The sequence below is a fragment of the Zophobas morio genome, unplaced genomic scaffold, assembly GCF_036711695.1.
Source record: "Zophobas morio isolate AGI-343-1 ecotype UQ-CSIRO unplaced genomic scaffold, CSIRO_AGI_Zmor_V1 ptg000011l, whole genome shotgun sequence".
Lineage (NCBI taxonomy): Eukaryota > Metazoa > Arthropoda > Insecta > Coleoptera > Tenebrionidae > Zophobas > Zophobas morio.
In genome coordinates, this window is record NW_026972116.1 from 7,117,146 (window position 1) to 7,141,885 (window position 24,740).

General features: G+C 35.5%; 3 protein-coding genes across 6 annotated transcripts in view; 2 read left to right on the top strand and 1 right to left on the bottom strand.

Moving 5' to 3' along the window:
* Positions 1-8,081, top strand: part of LOC135126740 (monocarboxylate transporter 12-like) — a 301,612-nt gene extending 293,531 nt beyond the window's left edge. For all 4 annotated transcript variants that reach the window (XM_064052858.1, XM_064052859.1, XM_064052861.1 and 1 more), the window contains exons 6-8: positions 1,283-1,803; positions 6,792-6,929; positions 6,982-8,081. In XM_064052858.1, coding sequence (XP_063908928.1) covers positions 1,283-1,803; positions 6,792-6,929; positions 6,982-7,631 — 1,309 coding nt within the window. In that variant the 3' untranslated portion in view covers positions 7,632-8,081. The remainder of the gene's footprint in view (positions 1-1,282; positions 1,804-6,791; positions 6,930-6,981) is intronic.
* Positions 8,082-19,115: 11,034 nt separating this feature from the next.
* Positions 19,116-22,382, bottom strand: LOC135126743 (uncharacterized). The gene is made up of 4 exons (XM_064052863.1): positions 22,191-22,382; positions 21,584-22,089; positions 20,328-21,537; positions 19,116-20,272 (listed from the first exon to the last, which is right to left on the bottom strand). The coding sequence occupies exons 2-4, from the start codon at positions 22,079-22,081 to the stop codon at positions 19,995-19,997; spliced, it is 1,986 nt and encodes a 661-aa protein (XP_063908933.1). The 5' UTR covers positions 22,082-22,089; positions 22,191-22,382; the 3' UTR covers positions 19,116-19,994.
* Positions 22,383-22,621: 239 nt separating this feature from the next.
* LOC135126744 (succinate dehydrogenase cytochrome b560 subunit, mitochondrial-like) lies at positions 22,622-23,501 on the top strand. The gene is made up of 2 exons (XM_064052864.1): positions 22,622-22,740; positions 22,879-23,501. The coding sequence occupies exons 1-2, from the start codon at positions 22,724-22,726 to the stop codon at positions 23,384-23,386; spliced, it is 525 nt and encodes a 174-aa protein (XP_063908934.1). The 5' UTR covers positions 22,622-22,723; the 3' UTR covers positions 23,387-23,501.
* Positions 23,502-24,740: the final 1,239 nt, after the last annotated feature.

Genomic DNA, 24,740 nt, shown 5'->3' on the forward strand with positions numbered 1-24,740 from the left:
ATTGAGTTTCCACATTGTTAAACATTGCAAATGATTATTATTTTCAACATAACAATTGTTATGATTCTTCTTATTATTATTTTCTAAATTCTAATGATGAAAATGGTGGTTGCAAAAAAACAATTTCAAACATATTCAAAAATGTATCGTTATCCTAAATTGTAGGTTTTTTTTCATAAATATGAAACAAAATCACAAACTTTTAGTAACTTTTATAAGGACAGTTTTATTCTTGGTGTTTAATGAATTTGCTAACCAAACTACTTTCATATAACCTAGCTGATGATAAAAATCCCAGCCAGAGGCGGAACATATTTTCATCATTAGATGTTAATAAAATTTTGTTCTCTCTCATCTAAACTATCCTAACCATCTCCAACATCGTAGTTAAATAAAGAGTTTTCGTTTAATTGACGAATTTATCCTGAATAGTTCTAGTAAGCAAATCCCCGTAACTATTAAGATGAGGTGATAATTTGTCGACAATTTCAAAAATTTGTAAAATGGTCAACTCTGTACCTACATTAATAAGATACTTACACTCAAAGATACCTACAATGAAAATTAGGCAGCATTTGCGTTTACTGCTTCAAAAAATTCACCTCTTTTGAGCAAATTTAGTAAATAATATGTCTGTTATAGAACATATTACGCATCGCTCCATGAAAAAAATCGGCATCGAGATAAAGCCAGAGGCAATCCACAATTAAGAAACATCCGGTATATCAAATTCCTCATGACACTAATATCATCAAATTAACGTAACTGGACTTTTCCCCATCAATATAGTTCTTGTAACACTACTACGTTTGATAAATTGATACAAGATAATAATTTTGCAATCTAAACTCTGGCTTCTCTCTTACATAAAATCTGACCGCCAAAGCGAATAAATATTTTAATAAGAGTTCTATCCGCTTTTTTAACGTGCCTTATTTATTCCGATCTCCTAACTCTTCAAAAGGATTTCATGCGCACCATTATACTGAATACCCCATAATTAAATAATAACAGTTTCTGCTTGTCCATGTAAGGACACAAAATCTCGACATTTGAGCGAATGGTGATGAATGCGTTCGCATCGAAGTGTAGAACATAATGGCGCGCGTTTATGGCAAAAGTCTCGCCGTTGGATTGGCATTATCTGGCTCAATCCACCAAGTGGAATGCCTCTGATTTACCGAGCCGCCTCTTCCGCTTGACCGGAATCGTAGAGAGCCGTCGAGGCAATAATTTTTAAGGATTTAACCACAACATCCAATTAAATCTCTTTTTTGTGCAGGGCTCTCGGCTGGCGACTCGGACTCCAGGTGGTAACCGGGGCCATCTCTGTCACCTTCATCCTGGGAACGTTTTACCGCTCCGCTTCACTTTACCATCCGCAAAGACGTGCCATCCTTCACATCAAGAACCAAAAGCGCAAGATTAAGGACAAGAATAAGATCGAAGATAAGATTCCGTTCTTCGATTTCAGTACTTTGAAAAGCAAGACTGTTAGGATTTTGTTGATATCGACTGGAATTAGCGCCTTTGGAATCAATACACCTTTGTTTTATTTGGCGTATCAAGCGGAAGTGGAAGGTCTGGGCGATTCGACGGTTTTTTTGCAAATGTATTTGGGACTGGCGTGGACGGTAGGATGCGTTGTTTTTAGTACTTTGGTGCTACACAACTCGACGGAATGTCGGATAGCAAGACAATATTTGTGCCAAACTGCCGTCTTCATGTGTGGCTTGTCCATTTTGGCCTTCACGGTTGTGAGCGGGAACTACCATGCCTATGTGATGTTTGCGTGGATTTATGGTGAGAAATTTAAAATTTGGTCTACAAACTATTCTAACACCGTCAGAATTATACAAAGAGGGTGGAGAATTAACATTTTTTGCTAAACTATGTGTAAGAGAAAATCTTGGCTACATATATTTCACAATATTCTCCTCAATCACTTTTAAAATTGTAGAAATTAATTCATTTCGTATTAAACCCTTTATTCATTTGTCATTGTGTTATGGATACAGTATTTCATCTCACTTGATCTAGGAAATTACATACTTCAAAGTTCTACGGATATAGGAAACAACTATATTATATTTATATTTATATTTCAACTTGATCGTGTTGCCGGAAATAAAAATTGGTCGAAGTTTATTTTTAGACAAAACTTTCCTCGCTGCTGAAGTACAAGTCCAACAAATCCCGCTTCTAATTAGGTTTTGCGATGCTTGTTTTGTGCAAATTGCAAGGAATTGTGCAAATTACACAACTACGGACAATGTAAAGTATATTTAAAGCAGATAACTAAAGGGAAAAATGGCCTCTCAGCAACAAAAACAAACTTTAGTTAATTTCGCGTCGAAATTTGTTTGATTTGAACGTGTGTGTTGACTCAAAACATACAGATAGACAGACAGGCAGACGGAAACGGGGAAAAGTGGCCATTCGTCCGATAAACTCGATTAATATACTTCCTTAGCTTACGCTCGGGAAGTAAAAAACTATTTCTGAAATGCAATAAAATAACACATTAATATTTGCACAGCTGGTATTAGGGGTTAATGCAATATTTTTTCTTAGAAGTTATGTACCTTAAAAAATATGTACAAAGGGGGTGGTTCCGATTAACAATATCTATCGTCTTCATTTCCGGTGAGACGGGATGGGGCTACAATTAAATTTATGATCTCCGTAATCAGTCTTCATCAGTTGAATAAAAGCCGGATACATATTGCGTTTTATATCAAGGTGAAGATTACCGCGCACGGTTCCGAAATTCTACAGCAAGAAAAGCAGCTACAAATTGCAGTTATTTAAGTCTCACGATATGCGTGATTTACATTGATAAACTGGCGTCTACGTCTACACAGTTTAAATTCCAACTAAACAAGGAATTAATGAAATTCCTTAAGAAATAATGTAACTAAACTAAGGGTTTTAAAAACTTAAATTATGGAAGTAGAACAAATGCTTACAATTCGTATATAGTTATTATACTTTGAATTAATGAGACGTTCAACTTAAGAGGAAAAAAAATTAGTTGTGCATTAGTGTTTTTGCCGCAGGAAATCACGACACGCCAATGAATAAAATTAATGAATTCTAAATAAATGAACAGGAAAAGGAAGATATATAGATGTACAGCATGCTGCGCTTTTAAATAAATTTGTTAACTTTATTATCAAGATAAACATTGGGGGATTCTTGCCGTATATATACGTAACTACTTAGGTACGCTGTGAATGACAGCAAGCCCATATTAAATTTATTAAATTTGCCCGCCGCTACAGTTTAAGTAACTGAAAAATTCAGAACTCATAGCAGATTATTTTTAGATTCTAAAAAAATTTTGTCGAAAGTACTACTAAGTACTACTTGAAGGATGATCTGTGTAAACAATTCCAGGCGGTTTTTCGACAAATGCAACCTTCGATTCATTATTACATAATATGCAGTTATTCTAACTTTAAACTTTCCATTACGACTGAATTAATAAAAATAGTTCATCTTTATGAAAAGCAAAAAGTACGACGGCAAAATTTAAAAATATATGTATTTATAATAAACTAAACTTTTGATATTCAGTATCTGATTTTTTTATTAATTTAATGATGAATGAAAAGCAAAATTCTAGGAAATAATAAAGTATGAGATCAAAACATTTCCTGGACCTACAGATTATCGCAGGGAAAATTCATACAGGATGTTAAAACAATAATAAAAGAACGAACGTCTGACGTTGCACATTGCAGTAAGACGTGCTTAACAATATTCGAGATTACATGATAAGTTTGTTAGGGGTGTAAAATGCATAAACTTTATTTAGCCTTTTACAGTCTTCACGATATTCGTGAAGAACTTAAAAATTCCACATAAGTATCCATGTGTCAAGTATTATGGTATTTATTTAAATTCTTCTGACATTTAGGGTCCACCACCTGGTGATTCATTTACATGTTTGATTGAAGTCTACGCTTTCATATGTAACGCGCCAATGAGTCCTGTCTGTAACAAAAGAGAACTAAATATTATATTACAACTCTAAATTCTTATCTTCGACAGCTCTGTACAGTCGCGGCCCTTTTGAAGTTTCCAAGAATTTTGGCATTGTGAATTTGCCTTAAAACTGAATTTTCTAAAACATTATTTAGTGTAATGTAAATCAGTGTCGGGAAGACTGCAAAAATAGCTACTAGAAACATTATGCGTTCACGAACTTTTTAGATCAGAGTCGGCTTAATGAGTTCCAGTTCTTCCTTGATCTTGTGGCCAACTTGTAGAAGACGCGAGTTTGTCTGAAATAACCCACTGCTGAAGAGAGCAGGGTTGATCTTGGAAATATTACAAGTGTGGGACACGTGTCGGATCTTTTCTTCGTTATATTTTCCGAGAAAACACTGATCCTTGTCATACTTCGAACGTTTACACAGTTATTTGATACAGCTTCTCAACAAAAGTTATGTGTAATCAAATTACTTAGTTAAAATAAAATCAGTACTACTGCAAAATTTTCAAATCTTTATTATTATCAATTAAACTAATAAATAAAAATTAGACACATTTAACATTAATATTTAATTGCCGCACCATTAACATTGACGACTCTTTGAAGCCGATTTGGCATTGACAATACTTCAGTCGGTATTTGATGCCATGTATCGACGATACTTCGCACTAACTCTTCTCGACTTTGTGGCAAAATTTTGTTATCAATTTCCCTGGCCATGATACCCCAAATATTTTCTATCGAGTTTAAGTCTCGACCCTTAGCCGGACAATCTAAGGTTGATTTTCTCTCAAGAAATTTTAAACTACATGCGCCGTATGTATTGGAAAATTGTCTTGTTGGAATACAAAATTATTACCAAAAACAGGTAATTCCGAGGACAACATAACTTGCTGAAGAATATTTTGATAAACCACAGCTGTTAGCAAGTGACAAATGTTTTGTGTTGACAAGTTAGTTTAAAAATAAAAAAATAAATGGAAGTATTCAAAATCATAATAGTTAATAGAAAAATAACTTCATTACAACAGTTCCCCAAGCAAATTTTTGATTCTTTAGAAAGTAAAAGAAAACAAGAAAATGTCATTTTATTGAAATTTTCTGTAACAACAATAAGAAAATATTCTGTATAATTCAGTTGAACATTCTGTAGGGTCTGATATTTGTTACATTTTGAATTATTAAACAATTTTAACTTTAAATTACAACAAATTCTGGACGTGAAAACCCTCTCCTTGTACACAACCTAGCCCTTCGCCTTCTGCATTGGCCAATTTTGTAAAACACCTGCATTATTATAAATTTCTTTAATTTTGTTTGTTATCGTACTCCGCAATTCTTCCGAGTCATTTAAGGGTGTTGCATAAATTGATTTTTTTATAATTATGTAGCCACAAGAAATCACAAGAGTGAAATCACATGTTGTAGGCCGCCAGTTGTTGGGTACCTATATTGGCACTAATAATCCTATTGTCGTAAAACCATCAAAAAATTGTAGAGATTAAACAGAGTAAATTATCTAAATGTAGGTATCCCAAAATTACCTAAAGCCTCAACTAGAATATTTGCCATTTGCTCTGTGGAGAGATTTTTGGTTCCAATTACAGAATCTTTAGAAGATATCTGAGGCAACAATTTAATGATATTTGGATAGGACGAGGTTCTACTCATCCTTGACCTTCTCGAACTCCGGATCTCACACCACGAGACTATTTTTTACGGAGAGTTTTTTAATAAAAGGTTTACCAAATACTCTTTAATTATATTCTTGGACGTCCGAATCGTATATCGGAAGCTTGCAGATCATTTGGTTTCGCACTATTTAGTATTTACAAGAGTTAGAAGATCTTATGCACAGAAAGAGCGAAAAGAATGGAATCTTTGTTTAATTAGTTCAGTTTTGTTTTATTATGACTTTCTTTCAAATTTAATAACCTGTTTATATTCATTTGACAAATTACTGATAGTTGAAGGCAAACTTGGATTCAAATTAATTTTTAAAAATTTGGTGAAATCCACAAGAACTCTAATCGATATTATGGATTGTCACCCTAAATGACTCGGATGGGTCATCTTAGCTGAATAACCCTTTATATTTATATTATACGCCCGTTATTTCCAATAAAAACATTTATTACATCAATATTTTCGTTTAGAATAAATTTAGTTTTCAAATTTAAATACTTCTAACAGAAGCTATAAAAATTGTCAAACTTGCTAAAATAAATTTTGACATGAAGTAACTAGATTTGTATACGCAAAAATTATCTTAATAAATTCATCACAGCCGACTTGACACAACTTTTTAACAAAATATGACACTAATGTATTCAGAAAAAAAACTACAAAAACCTCTGAAAAAATACATATTAGTGTCCTAAAAAAATTGAATGTCGTAGACAAAACAAATGAACGTTAAATATTGATTTTTCAAATGAGATCGAAAAAATACGACAGCTGCGAACTTGAGATTTTTTCTTCAAACACAAGGTACAAGGCACATTTAATCATCTCTGAAAAAAAAATTATTATGGTGGCTCGAAATTTCAGATTCTGTGATATATACTAATAAGTTTAAACACTCATGTAGATATATTTAATATAAAACCTGAATGATGTTAAATAAATTAAAGGCAACCAAAATCTGATGATGTTATACACAACACAATAAAACTTTTACTGAAACTTTCCATAATATCTTAGCCAAGATTGAAGTTTCTGACAGCTTTTGAATTACAGCGCTATCTAATTAATTAAATAAAAAATACCCCAATTTTGTTTTTTTTTACAGGTATATTTTGTGGAGGTTATCACTACTCCCTCAAAATGTACACTTACGAAAGAGTCCGTGCCCGGAATTTCGCCCGGACCTGGGGCTTCGTCCAGTGCTCCCAAGCAATACCCATCGTAATAGGAGTACCATTTTCCGGTAACAACCCCTCGTCTTCGCAGTCTCTTAAAACTTCATAATTTTTTTACAGGCTACATGAACGAAAAATGTGGCGACCGTGCCGGCTACTACTTTAGCTCAACCTGCGTCCTGGTGGGCAGCTTAACCCTCTTCCTCATCGACTTACACAGACGAAAAATATCGAGACACAAACACACTCGAGAGAACGGAACGCGCCATTTGTGTGTCTCTGAAACGTGCCCTCAACGCCGCAAGCTGTCATTTTCGCAAGAACCCGAGAACGACGCTGGAGTGACTGCGGGGGCAGCGGCGGCGGCGCTGGTTCTGGGGGCGGATTTGGCCCCCAACCAGCCCCCCGGCCTCATGGACAATATAATCGTGTCAAATGACAAGCCCGAACTGACGTGCATCTCCGAAGAGGGCATCGCTGACATGGATCTTCCCGATAATCTCTTAGACGACTTAGACTACATAGGAGACTGTATCACTTCGTGTAATAAAGTAGAGAATTATTTAATGCTTAGTGAATTTGAGAATAACTTAATAGCGGAAATGCCTGTGATATTGGACAGGAAAGGTAGGCGGTGGTCGCTAGCCAGGTCCAAACTTGCACAAAACGAAGACACCACCGAGGAGGAGAATGGGGTTGGGGTGAACAATTCCAAGTGGAAAGTATTTCCCAATCGTGTTATTACTGTCATTGATGAATCGTCCGTTTAGTCATATACATAGTTCGTTTATTACTGCCACTAGTTTTGTAAAGACTACCTCATAGATAATGGCAAGTAAATAACACTCATGTGGAGAGTACAATAACGAACTCGGTGTCCAGTATGTAGTGGAAACGCTGTGTTACTATTATTTTGTAGTTATTTATATTAAATATATTATTCATCTAAAAAAAATTGTTTTGTTCTTCGTTTAGTGTACATCTCATACCACGGTTTCTTGAGCATCCACAGGATATGTCATCTACAACATAGACCGCCCCGCCCCCCTTCTAACTTCTTATTTATAAAAAATATATATAGTATTTTTAAATGTGTAGTATCAAAATAATACCTATTTCTAAAAATATTTAAAGTAAATTATTATGGGATTATTTTATAATATCGTATGCAAAAAGTTATATAAATAAACGTTTTAGGATTAGTAGAAAATATTTTAAAATGTGAGTTAATTTTATTTTTTACAAAATTACCCGTCCGTATGCATGGCGCAAAAAAGTTTAGAAATAATGACTAGTAAAGCAGTATTCTGTGACTTCAGTGTTAAAGCAGGCAAAAATACTCTGACAACCCGTTAAGTTTTATTACATGAAAAAGTTAGTGAGTTTTTAACAGTTTAGATGTGGTTTTGTCATCAAATGTTTCGACGGAGCTTCGTATAGTTTCAAGACCAGTTTTGCTGAAAACTGCCTTTTTTTTTCACATCACAGGACACTAACTTAACACACACATTAACCAACAAACGTACATTTTCCTACTTCTATTGAACAATACTTTCGTTAACAATGTACTTTTTGGTACATAATCCCACTTAATCATTGTTTACAAGTGTTGAGTTGTACCAGTGGAGGCTCGTGACCTTTTGAAATGGGAGAACATAATTTAATTGATGAGTTAAATATGAAGATATAAAACAGGGTGTTATTACCAATTAATAGACGAATTGTCTGACGGAAATAAATACAAAAATATATTCAATAAAAGTAAAAAAGTATTTGTCCACATACCTTTTTGCCTTCAGCCAAAATTTTACGTTATGGCATCTAAAAGTTCATTTTGGACAGTTTTAGACGTTCCTTTAAAAACCGTTGCGTCTTTCAAATGATCTGATAAAGCAGAGTCTAGTTCAGACCTCGAAATTTACTTGGATTTTGTAATTCCCTACTTTCATCATGTCCACGTAAAGCAAGTTCGAACACCCCACAAAATTTTATACACATTATCAATCGATCGGCGTATTACCCTAAAGATTATACTCCACTAAATGATGCAAATGACTCGCACTTCTTTCATGTTTTGTTGCTCTTTCCTTTAAATGTTGTAGATCATCCACACTAGTATTACCTAATCCAGGGCAATGGTTTTAACTCATTACTGAGGAGACACACAAAACAAAACAATTTATTATTTTTTTCACAACCGCACATCCAAGAATATTTATCGCACGTGTTGCGTCTATTAAAATATATGTGAAAGTCTCCCGTTTTGCCATGAACACTTTTTTTATTATTAAATCTGGGATGACTCTCCCTAAATTTTTTACTAAAAGTTTAGCGTCGTGACACAGAGAATGATTTTTTATTAAATATTCAACCGAAAACATTATTTTTATTTAAAATCAAACAATTTCACCGCGCAAAATGAAAATTAAAACCCGAAATTGAGTTACTGCTGCTTGGCACGGTCCGAACTGGACCCGATTCCAATCCAATATCGCTACTGGACGCACGGTTTCCATGGCAATAGTGTAAACAAAACGTCTAAATCAGGCATGATTTGATCTCCGTCTCTGGCTTTTATCAACACTTCATTAGCAACATATCATATATCCAAGATACAACATTTTTAGATGTAAGTGGATGTAAGTTTTGATACATTGTATATAAGTGAAACCCCTGGCACCAGCCGCCCCTGAGTTATACAGGATGTTTTTGAAATAAACGTACAAAAAAATCGGAAACTGGTTTCAGAAAGTAGATAGCAGTAACAAGAAAAAGTTTTAATAAAAGCCTTTCCGTTTTCGAGATAAAATTGATTGAGAGTTCGATCAAAATTAGTTATGCACTACTGACTGCAAAGGTAGGTATCTTATCAGTTGTTAAATAACATTCATCATAGCTACACTATAAATCAAATGGGGAAAAACTGGAACGCTGATTGTTTAGCAATAATCATGACACGTTCAATTAATGTTTTGAAAATACATATAGGTAGAAAAAATGGCAGCATATTCAAATAATGAGATGACCGACTTGGTATTAGTGTATGGACGAGCGTATGGAAATTCACATGAGACTCAACGTCTGTCCAGTGAAGCATTCCCTAATAAAATATGCCAGATCATAAAACATTTAGTGCCACCGTTCAGCGTCTTCGAAAAAATAGAGAATGTCGTCCACGCACCATAAACCGTGGTCGTGACAAAACACAGGCTATTCTGCATGTTGAACCGGATGTTTTAGACCTAGTAAAAGACAATACAGATCTTATTGACCGAAGATTGGCTTATCGGGTAGGAGGGGTAGAAGTTTGTTGTCTGGCGAACACTGAACCTCATACGTACCAGCGCGTCCAGGCATTAAAACCGGAAGATTTACCCCGTCGCATTGCATTTTGCGAGTGGTTACTTCAAAAAAAAATAAAGAACAACCAAACTTCGTCGGAAAATTGTTGTCAACAGACGAGGTAGTTGGCAATTAATGTGTGTCATGAAGGTTTTGGACAAATTTCAAAACAAAATATTTTATCAAGAATAGAATGGGTTCCTGAAGTGACTATGCGTGCCTGTTAATTGTAACATACGGATTACCGCTGGCAAAATCATTCCTAAAGCAACGTATCAGTGTTGCCACCCAAAAGGGAACTGCAGTTAGCATTTTGGGGCTGGTGCCTTTCAAATTGATAAATTAGATAGATACTTAACTTAAAGATCTATTATCTTCAATGACACCCAAATGTGTCCTAGTGCATCGCATTCAGTTTTGAATCGTGTTCAGATGAATCTTGCGGATCCTGGGAATTTATTCTTTGAAGATTTGTTTTCTTTTTGGTTTTCCACCCTTTATCGAGCACTCAACGAACTCCAAAAATTTCAGTTGGTCGTTATTGACGTATATTTGAGGGATTGTCTTCTTCCAATACAAATGGTATTTTCTACCTCCAACCCAGTCTTGCACAATGCAAGAGGCTAGATCTGGTGAAAATATTATTTTGCCACTGGTACTGATTTATAAAATTTTGCAGTTTTTGTTTTTCTGTGTACGTTATCATCTAGAGATTCACCCCTCACACTCTCTGCATCACTTCAGCCCCGGAAATGGTACACTAAACCAATTAAATAAATAAATTCTGTTCTTGCTAGATTTTGTTTTCAAATTTGTCCCAAAACTTTCGTGACATACGTTACTTAGCCCTCCAAAACAGAATTAGGAAAAAACATTACTTCCACAGACCACAAAGATAGACTTAACTGACTGCCAATTTCGTAAGCATGAGTTCAAAGAGGCCTCGAAGAAGTCAATGGGCATTGCTGCTTTCAATTTCTCCATAAAAATTCCAGACGTTCAAAAAAGCATAAGATAGTCTGATTTTCCATCACAAAATTTTTACCTACCAGCGTTTCACCATTTTGTCCAAGCAATCCTACGAGCTAATAAACAGACACTTTTTATGTTCCCAAAATTAAATTCAAATTATTTCACCATATTTCCCATTTTGTTTTATCAGGAATAAAAAAATACATTCGACATTTTTGGTACGACAAGAAAGGAATTTTGTCATTTTATGACCGCTATGATTTTACAAACGTAAATTAATTATATTTTTTTACACCTACCATTTATTTGCCAGTGGTGTAGAAGAGGCAAAGATAGAGGTCAATTTTCCTGTAAAACCAAGGTTTATTTCAAAGAGTTCACAGAACCCTCCAGTTTTTTCGTAGATGCTTTTCAATAACCCGAATTTCATTACTCAACACTTCACAACTAATCGGACAGCTACATTTTGATTACTCAACGCTTCAGTAGCTAATCACAAAAACAGACTTACAAAGCTTTTATGGATTAGAGACTACGCAAAAAGGATTTTTTTGGTAAACTGTTCTCATAGCAGTTTGTAGAACTTTGTGATGAATGTCAGATAAATGAGAACCTTATTCTATGTTGAGAAGCACACTTACGTTAACAACAACATAAAACACCGAGGCGCATTCGAAACACAAGCCACTTACTTTTAAAACAAGCGTTTATAAGATATTAGCCAACAGTCGAGAACATTTATTACAGATCAGATTCATAATGAAAGCTCCAGATGATATCTAACAACTAAGGTAAAACGAATTTTGTTTCATCTACGCAAAAAAAAAGTTCCTTATCATTTGTAACTGGTGGATCTATTAAAAGAAAGAAAGTATCTTATCATGGTACCCTTATATCCAATTCTAAATCACATGTTTGTGAAATGTTTGAAGTGAAAACGCCATTTTCGCTTATAATGAATGTTCATAATCGCATTACGCGTAATTTATCGAAGAAGCGGTCATTCTGGCTGTAGCTTTGATTGAAGATGGTTAGACCCAACGCTATGTGGCCAATCTGTTGGGCGTTGATCGTTCGACCATTTCTAAACTAATGCAAAAGTACCATACTACTGGAAGCATGAATAGAAGACTAGGACAAGGTCGTAAACGGAAAACATCACAACGAGACGACCGATTTTTGCGCTTAACAGTACTCAGGTCGCGACACTGCACAGCAAAAATGCTCCAAAAAGAGATTTTAGCTGCCCGCGATGTGGTGCTGAGTACTCAAACGGTACGAAATCGTTTGCGAGAAGTTGGTATGCGTCCAAAAGTACCTGTCAAAGCACCCTTGCTCACCAGAGCACCCAAGGTAACGCGTTTAAAATTTGCGCTAAATCATCAGCATTGGAATGTCGAGGATTGGAGCAATATACTGTTTGCAGACGAATCTCGTTTTTGCCTGTATTTCTCAGATCGCCGTATGCCGATGTACAGACGACCTGGCAAGCGATATTTGCCTATCAATATTCTTCCACAAGTGAATTTTGGAGGAAGCTCTATAATGTTTTGGGGTGGCATTTCCTACACCGGACATACTGAATTGGTGGCGCTACCAGGGGCTCGTTTAACAACTACACGGTATATTACCGATGTTTTGGAATCTCATGTTATGCTCTATGGAGCCTAGATTGGGCTAAATTTTACATATGTATATGCACGATAATGCGCGGCCTCATACAGCCCACACTGTGCAACGATATTTAGAAGAGGTTGAAATTCCGCTTCTAGCATGGCCAGCCAGGACTCCCGACAGGAACCCCATTGAACATGTATGGGACTATGTGAAACTGAGGATAAAAGAGCGAAGATTGATTCTTGGAGATCTTAATGCCATGTAGAATACCATCGTGCAAGAATGGGAATATCTTCCGTAAGAGTACATTAGGGGTTTAATCGAGAGTATGCCTCGACTAATGCAGGCTGTTATTAGAGCTAGAGATGGAAATACTTCGTATTAATTTGACTTTTGTTTGTGTTGAATTGTTATTAACATTTAATGGCTAAGATGAAAGCCAAATTCTGGTAGTAAATTTTGTTTTTGCTTGTTTTCTCTTTATTTTACTTCACTATAAACGCTAGAGTCGCCTACAGGCACATCTCTTATAGTAAATTCGCAAAATTAACGTGTTGCGTTAGTTTTTTTGAGGTGTGTAATATGGCCGTTAGCCACTATAGATAAGAATTTATCGGTAAAAGTAAAAATAAGGGGACCGGCGTTACAGGGGACCGTCGTTACAAAATACGTTTAATATATATATTTTGTAATTCGCAATAATCTGAAATTTAGCACATAACCATTTAAACAAATTGTTTTCAATGCTTTATTGGACAAACATAATACTTACGCTATAAAATTGAAAATACCATTTATATCAGTGGGGACCGTCGTTACTTTGGAAAACATATTTTTCCAAATTACGAATAAATGATGTAAATAAAACGTGAAAACTACAACAACAGATAACTTACCTGTTTGGCCATTTTTTTCACTCACTTTGTCAACTTGTCAGAAGCAGTCACAGCTTCTTTAGTTAAAAACAATGATAACAATATCCATAAATGCTTACCAAATCTTAAATGATGCATTTTTAGGTACACATTTATTTATTTTTTTTGTGCAACAATAAAGCAATTAAAAGACTTTTAATCATGTTTAAATAAATTTTCACGGTATTGAGTTTACAAAAATAAATTATACGTAAATAACATGAATGCAGCAGTTGCCCACAATACGAAGCATTTTGTAAATATCGCCTGGGGACAGGGGACCGGCGTTACATTTGTTAAAAGTTTTATGGAAAACCACAACTGTGTACCACTTAGTGAACTGTGTGATATCTAATAAATAATTATAAAGTCATTGTTTATGATAAATTCAATATTTAAGAAAAAATTAAAAGAAAACACAGATAAATGTGGTAGGAACACGTTTTTGCCCATTATCGTATTTTGTCCCGTATAGTCTGATCCCTGCCAACACATTCTCTGGTTTTTAATTTTAACGATTCACTATGTTTTAATATTACATCAGTGAGATCTTCTTTTGTGTTTTCAGAGTTTCAGCGGTTTAATGGCTTAGTAGCAATAATTTTTGGGTTTTGAAGACTCTATTGATAACAAAAGTTTTTTTCGTTTCGAAAGATATCCTTTTGTCCGTCCTAATATTTTCAGTGAATGTGTCCAGTTGTATTTTTTTTTCTGCAATTATGATTCTACTCTTCATTTTGCAGAAGCGAAAGAAGTAAGGGAAAAAATTTCCTCTAATATCGTCCAAGTGAACGTCTATTAAGTTGCATCATAAAATGATGAAACGTATTGTTACGATGATCGGTAATTAAACTCGGTGTAGGTAAAACTCAACAAATTTCACAGTAATACAAAACTACACGACAAACTAGACAGCGATTATATACAGAATAATTCAGACTCGACGGGAATGGCCTTGACTAGACTCTGTTCACTCATTGACTGGACTCCACTAACTTGCTTCCGTCAGTGGTCACTATTTAAATAATCTTATGTTCCTCTGAATGGTTCGCGAACGCCGCTTCAAGGTTTTTCTGGAACCCGTCATAGAGACTTCTGGCAACCCGCTTTTCTTTATGCAAACGCCATCCAGTCGCCGTCACCGATGATGAATCACCCATAATCGTCATACATACTTGAAAGCCCTTAAGAAAACCCATAGGCGTCGTACCGGGGCGGCGTATGGGTTGATTTCGTAACAGTATTTTTAAATGCAAGTGCCTAAATAACTAGGACATGAGAGTATAATATAAAAATTTCTGGAGGAAGAGATCCCATTTATGAGAATAAATACTTTCTAGTGGTACAAGTAACAAAATGCTACAAATAAAATTCAAAAAATAGACTTCTAGCTAAAATTCCCTGGAAAAAAAAAACAACGAACAAAATTCCACCGACTTTACTCTAAATTACCTACATCAAAACAATTAATAGGAGAAATTGGAGAAAAAGGACCTTGAAAACTAGCGATTAATATCATACCCACGTGGATTCCAAAGACGGGAGGGCTTTAATATTTTCTTACAGGTTTAATAGTTTATTTCAGATCTAATTATTCTCTTGCAGGTTTAATATTTTTGCAGATTGTATTGAACATTTATTCGCGACGGTTTTTTGTTTCTATGTGATGGGGGGATTTCGGTCTACGAGGTACCTAATCGGTGAACGATTACTTTAAATAATCATGTAAATTATTTGTTGCTTGAAATTGTTGACAAAAAGTGTGCCATAATTTAACTTCATGTAACTTATTTCTTGTTTAAATTACTTGATACAGTGTGGCATAACAGAAATTTGTTAGCTTGACAGTCCAGTAATTTATTTAATCATCGTTAGAACTTGAGGAGCACAAATTTCAGATTAATGCGACCACAAAGAAAATGTCACCGCGATAATATGTTAACATTAAACTCGAGTTTGTCTCGCAAATCCTTGTAAGTTTATTCGCGTGGGGTACCTACGACCTCATGGAACGAATGGGCCGTCTGGGTTGTCGACAGTCCATGAGGAAGTGGATGATACGGACAAGTATGTAACAGTCTTACACTGTGAGGGTGGGTATGTGTTGTAACCCGAAAATCTCACAATAGCGTAAATCTAAAGAGAAGAGTAACCGTGATCCATGATTTAGACTCCCGATATAGACTTTGGTTTTGTTCATTATTTAAATTTGTCGCCATATATTTGTAATAATCAGAGAAATAAAGAGGAGTCCCTATATTTCTCTGGTAATAACTTGTGAATATCCAATTCCTTTGATTCAGTTTTCTATTTTTCTTGGTGTTTGGAATTGTGATTTTCAAATATTTACATTGATGCATAACATTTAACGTCATTGTTGAAAACTGGAGAGGATTTTTCCGTTGGGAAATAAATCTTCCTACTTAAAGGTCGGTTTGTTTCGCAATCATTGTTGTTACCTCTCCAGAATGGAGGAATAAATGATTTTTGACATCCACTGTAGTAAGCCGTTTCGAACCAAATTCCCGCGCGCCAAACTTTTGGTAAGAAAAGGGATGGGAATGGAAAGAAACGAAAATCACTAAGAGGGAGATGCGCAGAAGGGTGTGTTTGAGCAGGGTGAGTTGCGGCCATATTGACTTGGTCTTTCTTTCGAGTAAGACGTCAAGTTGGTGCTCTCTGCGTTTCCCAAGTGTCTGTGCGTTTTGTTTCCGTTTTCAGTGGTGATTCCTGTCCACGGAGTTCCATCCCCCTGACGAACCAGCGAACGTAAGATTTCTCTGCTCCATTTCGAACAGAGAGAGGCCTTATTTCGGTGGTGAACACGTGTTTGGTTTGGAGATCCAAGAGGTATATCTTCCACGTGATTCCGTGTGTGCTGGTGGAAGAAGCGGCGTTGCTTCTCGATGGTTACGGAGTAGGTGAGACGCGGGAACCACACCTGTGAGCTTCGCGGGTGTCACATACGCGAACGGACGCTACCAAAAATGGCGGCACTTCCGGATGACGCCATGGCCGATAATTTTCGTACTAATCTTTTCAACATAATTTCAATCCGTTTTAGTAGGGCCTTTCAGGGAATTACGTTAGCTAGGGCAGTTTTATTTAGCGAATGTTATGCGGAAAGTTGGGTGGCAATTTTCGAGGTATTATTTTGGGTTGCATAATTTCAGCACGTGTGAGTAAAGTAAATTCAAACGTAATCTGAACAAATGAATCTTTAACAAAAATTAACGCTGAGAACGGCATTCGAAAATTAATAATGTCAGAGTCTGGGGGACGGGGGATTTCTTTGTGTTAGTAACATCAATTAATTAGGCACATCAATTTGGCTGACATTATAAGATCTAAGATATTTGAATGGCTTTTCCTCGATTTATTATCCGGTTGTTGTAAACTCTAATGCTGGAAAATTTCATGTAGTTTTTCAAATATTCAGCCGTTCAAAATAGAAAGAGAAAGTGGTAGGGTGCAGGTACGGGGTGTTGACCGGGGAATTTCAAGGGCAACCTTTGTGAATTTTTGTATTAGTCATTGGGGATTTGTTGTTGACCGAAAACTGTTGATGAATTTGAAAATGAATGTTATTGAAAGAAAGGTACAATTCAAATCGAATGTGCACCTACGATTACCTATATTTTATTTATTTTGCATATTTTATGTGTCGCATTTTTATGTGTTGTTCTGTTTATTTCGTATGTGTTTTTATTTATGTGTCTTTTGTTTGGGGATGTGTTGAAGGGAGGGGGGTTTGTTTGTTTAATTCGGTCAACAACGTAACTTTGCCCAGATCATTTTAATGCAGTCGTAACTTCGTTGTTTAATGTCAGATAAATATTTCATTAAAATCATTGCCAAAATGTGAATAATTTAATCTCTTTCAAAATTCTTGTTCTTTAAAGTTATTGATAAAAACATGAATAATTTCTCACTTCATTTTCTTTATTGCATAAGATTGTTGATCACACGTGCATAATTTAATCTCATTTAAATTTCTTTGTTATTTAAAACAAGTGTTGATGGAGTGTGGCCAATTAAATTACGCTTATTGCTTGTCTGAAATCCAAATACTCATTTTGATAACGCTAGTTAACTCGGGGGTCGTGTGGCGTGGACGCGGTGGCGTCGGCGTCTCCGTGCGAGTGTCTGCGGGTCTTGCTAGACTTCCGGCCCTAGCGGACTCGGAGTTTTACCGAATTACCTTGTACGCGGGAAACAGGAAGGTCAACCTATGTCAGGTGGGTGCGTAAGACCACGCGCGTGAAGTGGTGAGGTAGGACTATGTGGACCTTCACGGGGTGTGTGGCCTTCGCCCTGCGCTCGCTGCGCGCCCCCATTTTGTTTGTAGAGGCCACACTACCGTAATATCTGGGACGTTGCCACCCATTTACTTTCTGAGAATTCCGCGACTTTTTATTTTGCTTTTTTTGTTGTACTTGTAAGGTTGCTAATATTTATTCTATGTTCTCAGGTTCGAGTGAAAATAAAGGTTTTTTTTTCTCTGAGGAATAAATTCTTTAAGCTCTTCTGGGGCCCTTGGCCAAGGTCTCTTGAGCTCTTATTGGATTTATTTTTCATAGTTTTTTTTTCCAAATACATATAAGTTTTTTTAAATCCGTCACTCTTCCCGCTCCGCAGTGCGCCAATTTGTATGAACGAACGCCTCCCGCCAGTTTTCAAAACACAATGTAGGGTCCCACTTTTGTAGACGATCACAGCCAAGGTCAAATTTTAAATTTTAGCGGGCTTTTTCAAATTTTGTTCAATGCCAAATAAAAGGCGGGAGGTTTGGGTTATTACACCACATTTTGTGTTTGATTTAGACGCGCTTTTCCAACCTTGGGGTTTATCACTTTGTATTTGAACGCATTCCGCCATAAAAAAAAAAACAACATAGAGTCTCACCTTGGTTGACGATCACAGTTCACGTGTCTGATTTTGACGGAATATTTGGGGTAACACATTATAATGTTACAAAACATACCATGTTAAGTCTTAAAAATCCATTCTGAATTTTTCGGAGCTACCTATATATTTTGTAAAAAGTTTTACCAAGCTTAAGTTAGGGAAGTATTGTAATACGATGTATATGACGAATGGCTACTTCCATGTTTTTTCAACATTTCATCGCTTCTAGAATAGGAAAAGGTAGGACCCTGTTTTCCCTCTGTCCGAATCCAGAACTACTACACTGATTGTCATCAAACTGTAATTGGAGGATTCGTCTAGAGAGTAAAATGCTGACTAAAATTTATCTGATTATTATCAACATCAAAAATTTTGATGGGGAATGAGGTAAAAACTAGTCTGCATTATTTTTTACAAAATTTATTCTAAAACAATCTATCATAAATCATCTTAAACTTTCTGTAAATACATGTCATGCGGATATTATATAAATCTGTATTAAAAGACACTTGATACAAATATTATTTCAATATAAAAATACAATTTTCTTAAAATTTTTGGTTTTACTTTTTCAAGCCTATTAAAAAAAAAAGAGGATGAATTTAATAGATTGTCTGCAATCAATTTAAATTATATATAAATTAATACATTAATAAAACTGCATGATATAAACTGTAAAATTTTTCTCCTTCAAATAAGCTTTTCAAAAGGTACATTGCACAAAGTAATTACGAGATCACAATATCGTGCTGAAAACAATAATATGCGGACGCTATAAAGGCAGAGAGCAAAATGTATACTATGACTATAATAAAATTTGGTATGATGTCTTGACACAAGTTTGTACTTTAATTGTCATTGATATTAACCAACTTTTACAACAGTATGGCGCATATTAAAAAAAACTCACACACTGAAGGACAAAACTAAAATAACTACGTAAAACTACCCAGTAACTTACATTTAAGGTGATGCGATTTATGAAATTTTCAATTTCTTTTCCACTCAGATATTTTTATGGAAAACAAGAACTATTTGCTTACCAGCTTTTCCAAACAATATTACCAAAAAAATTCTTATCGTCCATAAAAACGATGCGTAAATATTACACACAAAATTCTGATTAGACCATGCATCACTTGAGACTTTATTTCTTTCGAGATTAAAAATACTCCCAATTATGGGTGTTCAGAGAAAAAGGTGCTTTTTATGTAGCCACACCTTAATAAAATCATATAAATTGTGATAAAAGCAAACGTCATAAGCATCATTAAATAAAAAAAGTTCTGAACACAACTTTGATCAGGCAAATATTAGATTAACAGAAAAAATGTTATATACATAAAACATTCCAGAGCACATGTAAAACTAATACAGAAGCTAATAAACTTTTGGTAACAGTACGTATTTTACTTTGTTGCAGTACCTGTCCCACGCCGCTCCGTATTTTTCTTTGCATCTTACGTTATCTCTGACTGAACGATGAATAAGAAATAGCGTAATTAAAATCGAGCATATGACTGGTGGTACATCAGGTGCAAAAGGTATAAAACAGAGGTTCATTAAAATATCGCCCACGTAATTGGGGTGGCGCACAACACCCCAAAATCCAGAACAAATCAGTTTTTTCCCTTTGGTTGTTGGTATAGTTTCCAGATCTAAAATTATTCATATAAACATAAAACACCTGCTGCTTTTTTTTGGTATACTTACGTGATAAAGCAGGGTTATACGGATTTTTTCTGAAAGCGTCTTTTTGATTGTTACTTCCTCTAAATATTATATATCCGAAAATAAACACAACAGAAATTAAAATCAATCTCCAAATAGGTAGATTGATGTTGTAATCAGATACGTATTTTGTAACAGCAGACATAAAAAAGGGATAAATCAGATAACCAAGTCCTGACATGTACCCAAAACCTTCATACTGGATCTCAAAAGAAGTTACAAATGCAGGTTCATGAATTAAAACGTCCAAATAGTAAACTGTGTGTAAAAATACAAGAACAAACAACGTTACGTTGATATTCAATGACTTTAAATCAAAAGCATTTGGAGAGAATGATGTCCAATTTACGCTTCTATACAAATATGCAAAATCCAGAAGTATTGCTCCTATGAAGGCCAATCGTAACGAATACATTTTTAAATCCAGTAAACCAAATGCTCGCGGATTCAGTTCCCTGCCCATAAAAAATCCATATATTTTATTTCTGCCAACAACGTGTGCATTAAGTGATATGAAAGACACATAAAAACTTCGTATGTATGCATATATAGAAAGTAATACCCCAAACAACATAGATGCAATTAACAGATGAAACAAATGTTTAACAATAAATTCACTTATTGATATACTTCTCAATTTCAATAGTACTGCAATGGTTGTTATAACAAAACACGAGAAAAGTCCATTCATAACATAAGTAAACTTTCCCTGCTTTGTAGGCATTCCTGACAATTGTTTACCACCAAAAGGTATAACAGAAAGGAGAGCCAAAAGTACAACATAACCAATAAAACCCAATATTGAAAACAAATCAAAATAAGTTGATGGCAATAAATACTTCCTATAATCCGGAACTTTAACAAACGAGCACTGGTTCTCATTACAAACTGCGTAAAGAGCAATAGCGCTAACAGGAGCTACAATAGTATAAAATAAGGCACCCCATGGACCTCCAAATTCAGTGATCTGTTTAAATTCACCACCTCTCTCAACAGACACTGACTTTCTAAACTCAACAGTTTCATCTTCATCAGAAAATTCCCCCAATTTTTGGGCCACATTATCAAAATGCTTTAAATGCACAACTCTTTCAACTTCACGATTTTGTGAATTCTGAGTAACGCTCTTAGTTACGCGCTTGATCAGATTAAATGTTCTTGGTTCAACTGTCTCGGAAGAAGCAAGTTTCATCTGAAATAACTGATTCAAGCATCTATCAACGTTTACATCAACATACCTTCTCCACTTGAATTTCCAGTCGCCGGGCCCGCCCTTTAACCGCAGCTTGTGGTTTTTCAGATAACCCCAGTAATTCTCCATCAGGAGTATCAGAATCTGATTCAATATCTAATCGAGTTCTTCTTGGCCTCTGTACTCGTTCAGTGAAATAAGTTTCCGCACTTTTTGTAATTTTAGTTGCTCTCGTTGGGGATTTCCTACTAGGACTTTTCCTGATAGGACTACGAGCTTTGGGCACTGCAATTTTGGGCGTAGACGATCGCAAAGGAGGCGGGGAGACGTCTTTTTTGGTTCTTGACGGGCTCTTTCTTGACGGACTTCTTGTTCTGGCTGGACTTCTGGTCCTTGCTGGACTTCTTGTCCTTCCAGGGCTATTTGATCGTCCAGGGCTTTTTGAGGTTGTTCCTTTTACTTTCGACGACGCTGATGTCTCAGACGTTTCGGTTTTTACTGGAACTTGATTTTTGGCAGCTCCTTTCGACTTATTAAGTACCATTTTTATATCTAAAGGAAACAAAAGTGTAAGGTTAGATACCACGCGCCAAAAATTTTCACAGGTTGAGAACGTTATTGACGTTAAACAAAATAGTTCTTTGTTAATCTACCTTTAAATGAATTCCTTTTCGCGTAAAATATATGACACTTTTAACTGTAAAAATGAATTTTAATATTGTTTACACTTAAAGGACGCCGTCACAGACCGACGCGACGCTTGCTCGATTACAAAACAAGCTTCTATTCGAAATAAACTTTCTGATTGGTTCGTTGTGAAATGTCAGTACAAGGAAAATTTTAAGGGGTTTAGCAACGATTTACAAATTACAAACATAAAATATCATGTAGCAATAGACATCTTTTAACTCTAATTTTAAAAAAAGTTACATAACGTTCCCTAAAACTCGTTCAATTTACAGTTAAATTCCAAAGAATTGCGACGTTGCCAGTGTATACAACCGGGAAGCATCACGATCTTTTTCCACAAATACGTTATTACACAGTAAACAAACTAAAAACATGACTCAAGTGTAAACTAATTAATAAAAGTTTTTCATGATCTTCCTAAAAACAACCCTCTTTCATTTTAATAACAGAAGAGGTGGCAACATCTGTCGTTCACTATTGTCAAAATCTGTAAGATATGGCGACATTTTTCAGGTAAATATTTTCAGAAAATTGCTACATTCTGACAATGAACAGCCAGTTTTCACTTGTTGTTTAATAAATACTTTATTTATAAAGTCTGAAAACATCCATTCATACATAAAACTAATGGTAGTATTATATAACTTGTAGGTTAGGTAGCCGCCAGGTCCTCAATCATTTCCTGAGAAATGAAAAAGTGGGCATGTTATCGCTTGTTCGGCCCGTGACTCTAAAGGCTCAACCCGCTTGTCCGCCGAAAGAAATGGGTCATGATGAGCGTAATATGAAATTAGGAAGGCCCCAGTCTCCACACTTGACAATCTATGCTCCACAATTAACTAGTATGTTATCGATTTCCCATAGAGCTACAGGGATGATTTTGGCTGGGTACACCATAATGTGGGGTTTAGGAGCGGTAGTTTTGCCTGACAGCATTCCCTGCTATCTGGAAGATTTAGCTGCTGCCAATGTTAGCAGTATTCTTTTGTGTGGGACGAAGTTTATGTTAGCTTTTCCTATGACTTACCACTTCTGGAATGGTATCAGACATCTTATGTGGGATATGGGGTTATTCCTCACCTTGAAAGAAGTGTATGCAACTGGATATGTGATGTTGATTTTGGCTTTGGGATCTGCTATTGCTCTTGTCTCAATGTAGATGTAGATGTATATTTTGTTTTATTGTAAATTATTGTATTTTGAACGAACGGTATTCAAAAGAACTTAATAAATTATTTGTTTATTAAAATATATAAATCAGTTATAATAGTTAACACGTTTATCTTCTGTCTGTTCTTGACTGACCGCCAAAAAAAACTGACCCCCTTGACACATTTCGCAAAATCGCTTTAAAAATTATAGATTTAAGTAGCGATTGTTATTTTATTTAACGAACTAGTCGCTGTTGATAGAATGTAGAAATTAATTTAAAAAAAGACAAATATATTCACTAGTTTAAATATAAAAGTGGTCTTGCGAAATATTTCAGGGTGACCGTTTTTTTCGGTCAGTGTATATGCACAGGGTGATTTCGAAATATGTGCAATCATTGTAACCACGGCATCACACACTTTAATAATATGGAAGCATAGAAAAACCAAATTAAAAGTCGAATAGGGCAAACCCCCCCATGCACCACTGATCTACCTTTTAAACAGTAGATGGAAAAAACGTTTGAATAAAAACGATGTAAACACTTTCATCAGTTTCAATTAAAAGTAAAACAGATTTTTTCGGTCATTCATGTATTCATTTTCATTTATTCATTGTTAAAGGTGAGTGCGAAAGATTATTAGTTGTAGAAACAAATGGTGGTCCTGAGAAGGACCGATTTTTGGTGATGTTTCATGGTGATCGACTTTTTATTCTGACGAATGTTTAGTCCTTGCCACAACGATTCCGCATTGTTTATTAGAACAAAAATAAGAGCAACTTAGAATGCTAGGTACTATCTTTTTACAATAGATGTTGGAAATGTTAACCTCGGCTAGCAATACAGGCTTTAGCACGTTCTTGTACTATGGTCACAACATTTTTCACGAATACCTAAAAAAAACTCCGAGAGTTTCACGAACTGTAGCGGTTATCACTTCCACTCGTTGAAGCTCTTCGATAGTTTCTGGACACTGTTGATTTTCATAAACTAACTGTTTCATGAAATCATGAATATACCTAAACCGGCCCACACATTTATAGCAAACCGTCATTGAAATCGTACTTCTTGACGAGCGTATGGATTTTCATCGGACCAAAAGTGAGTGTTGTGGCTGTTGAAAACAGTATTTCGAGTGAATCCTGCTTCATCCGTAAACAGAATGCAAACTACATGACGTCGAAAATCAGCGGGCTCCAAAGCTTGTACTTTTTGAACGTGGTATGGATGTAGGTCTTGTTCTTTTAATGTATGATACACTACAAACTGTGAAACTTCAACTTCAGCTACAAGTCGACAAGTGCTCTTCTTCGACGCGTTCCAAAATTTGTTCTTCAGCTTGCGGTATTCTTCGCAATCC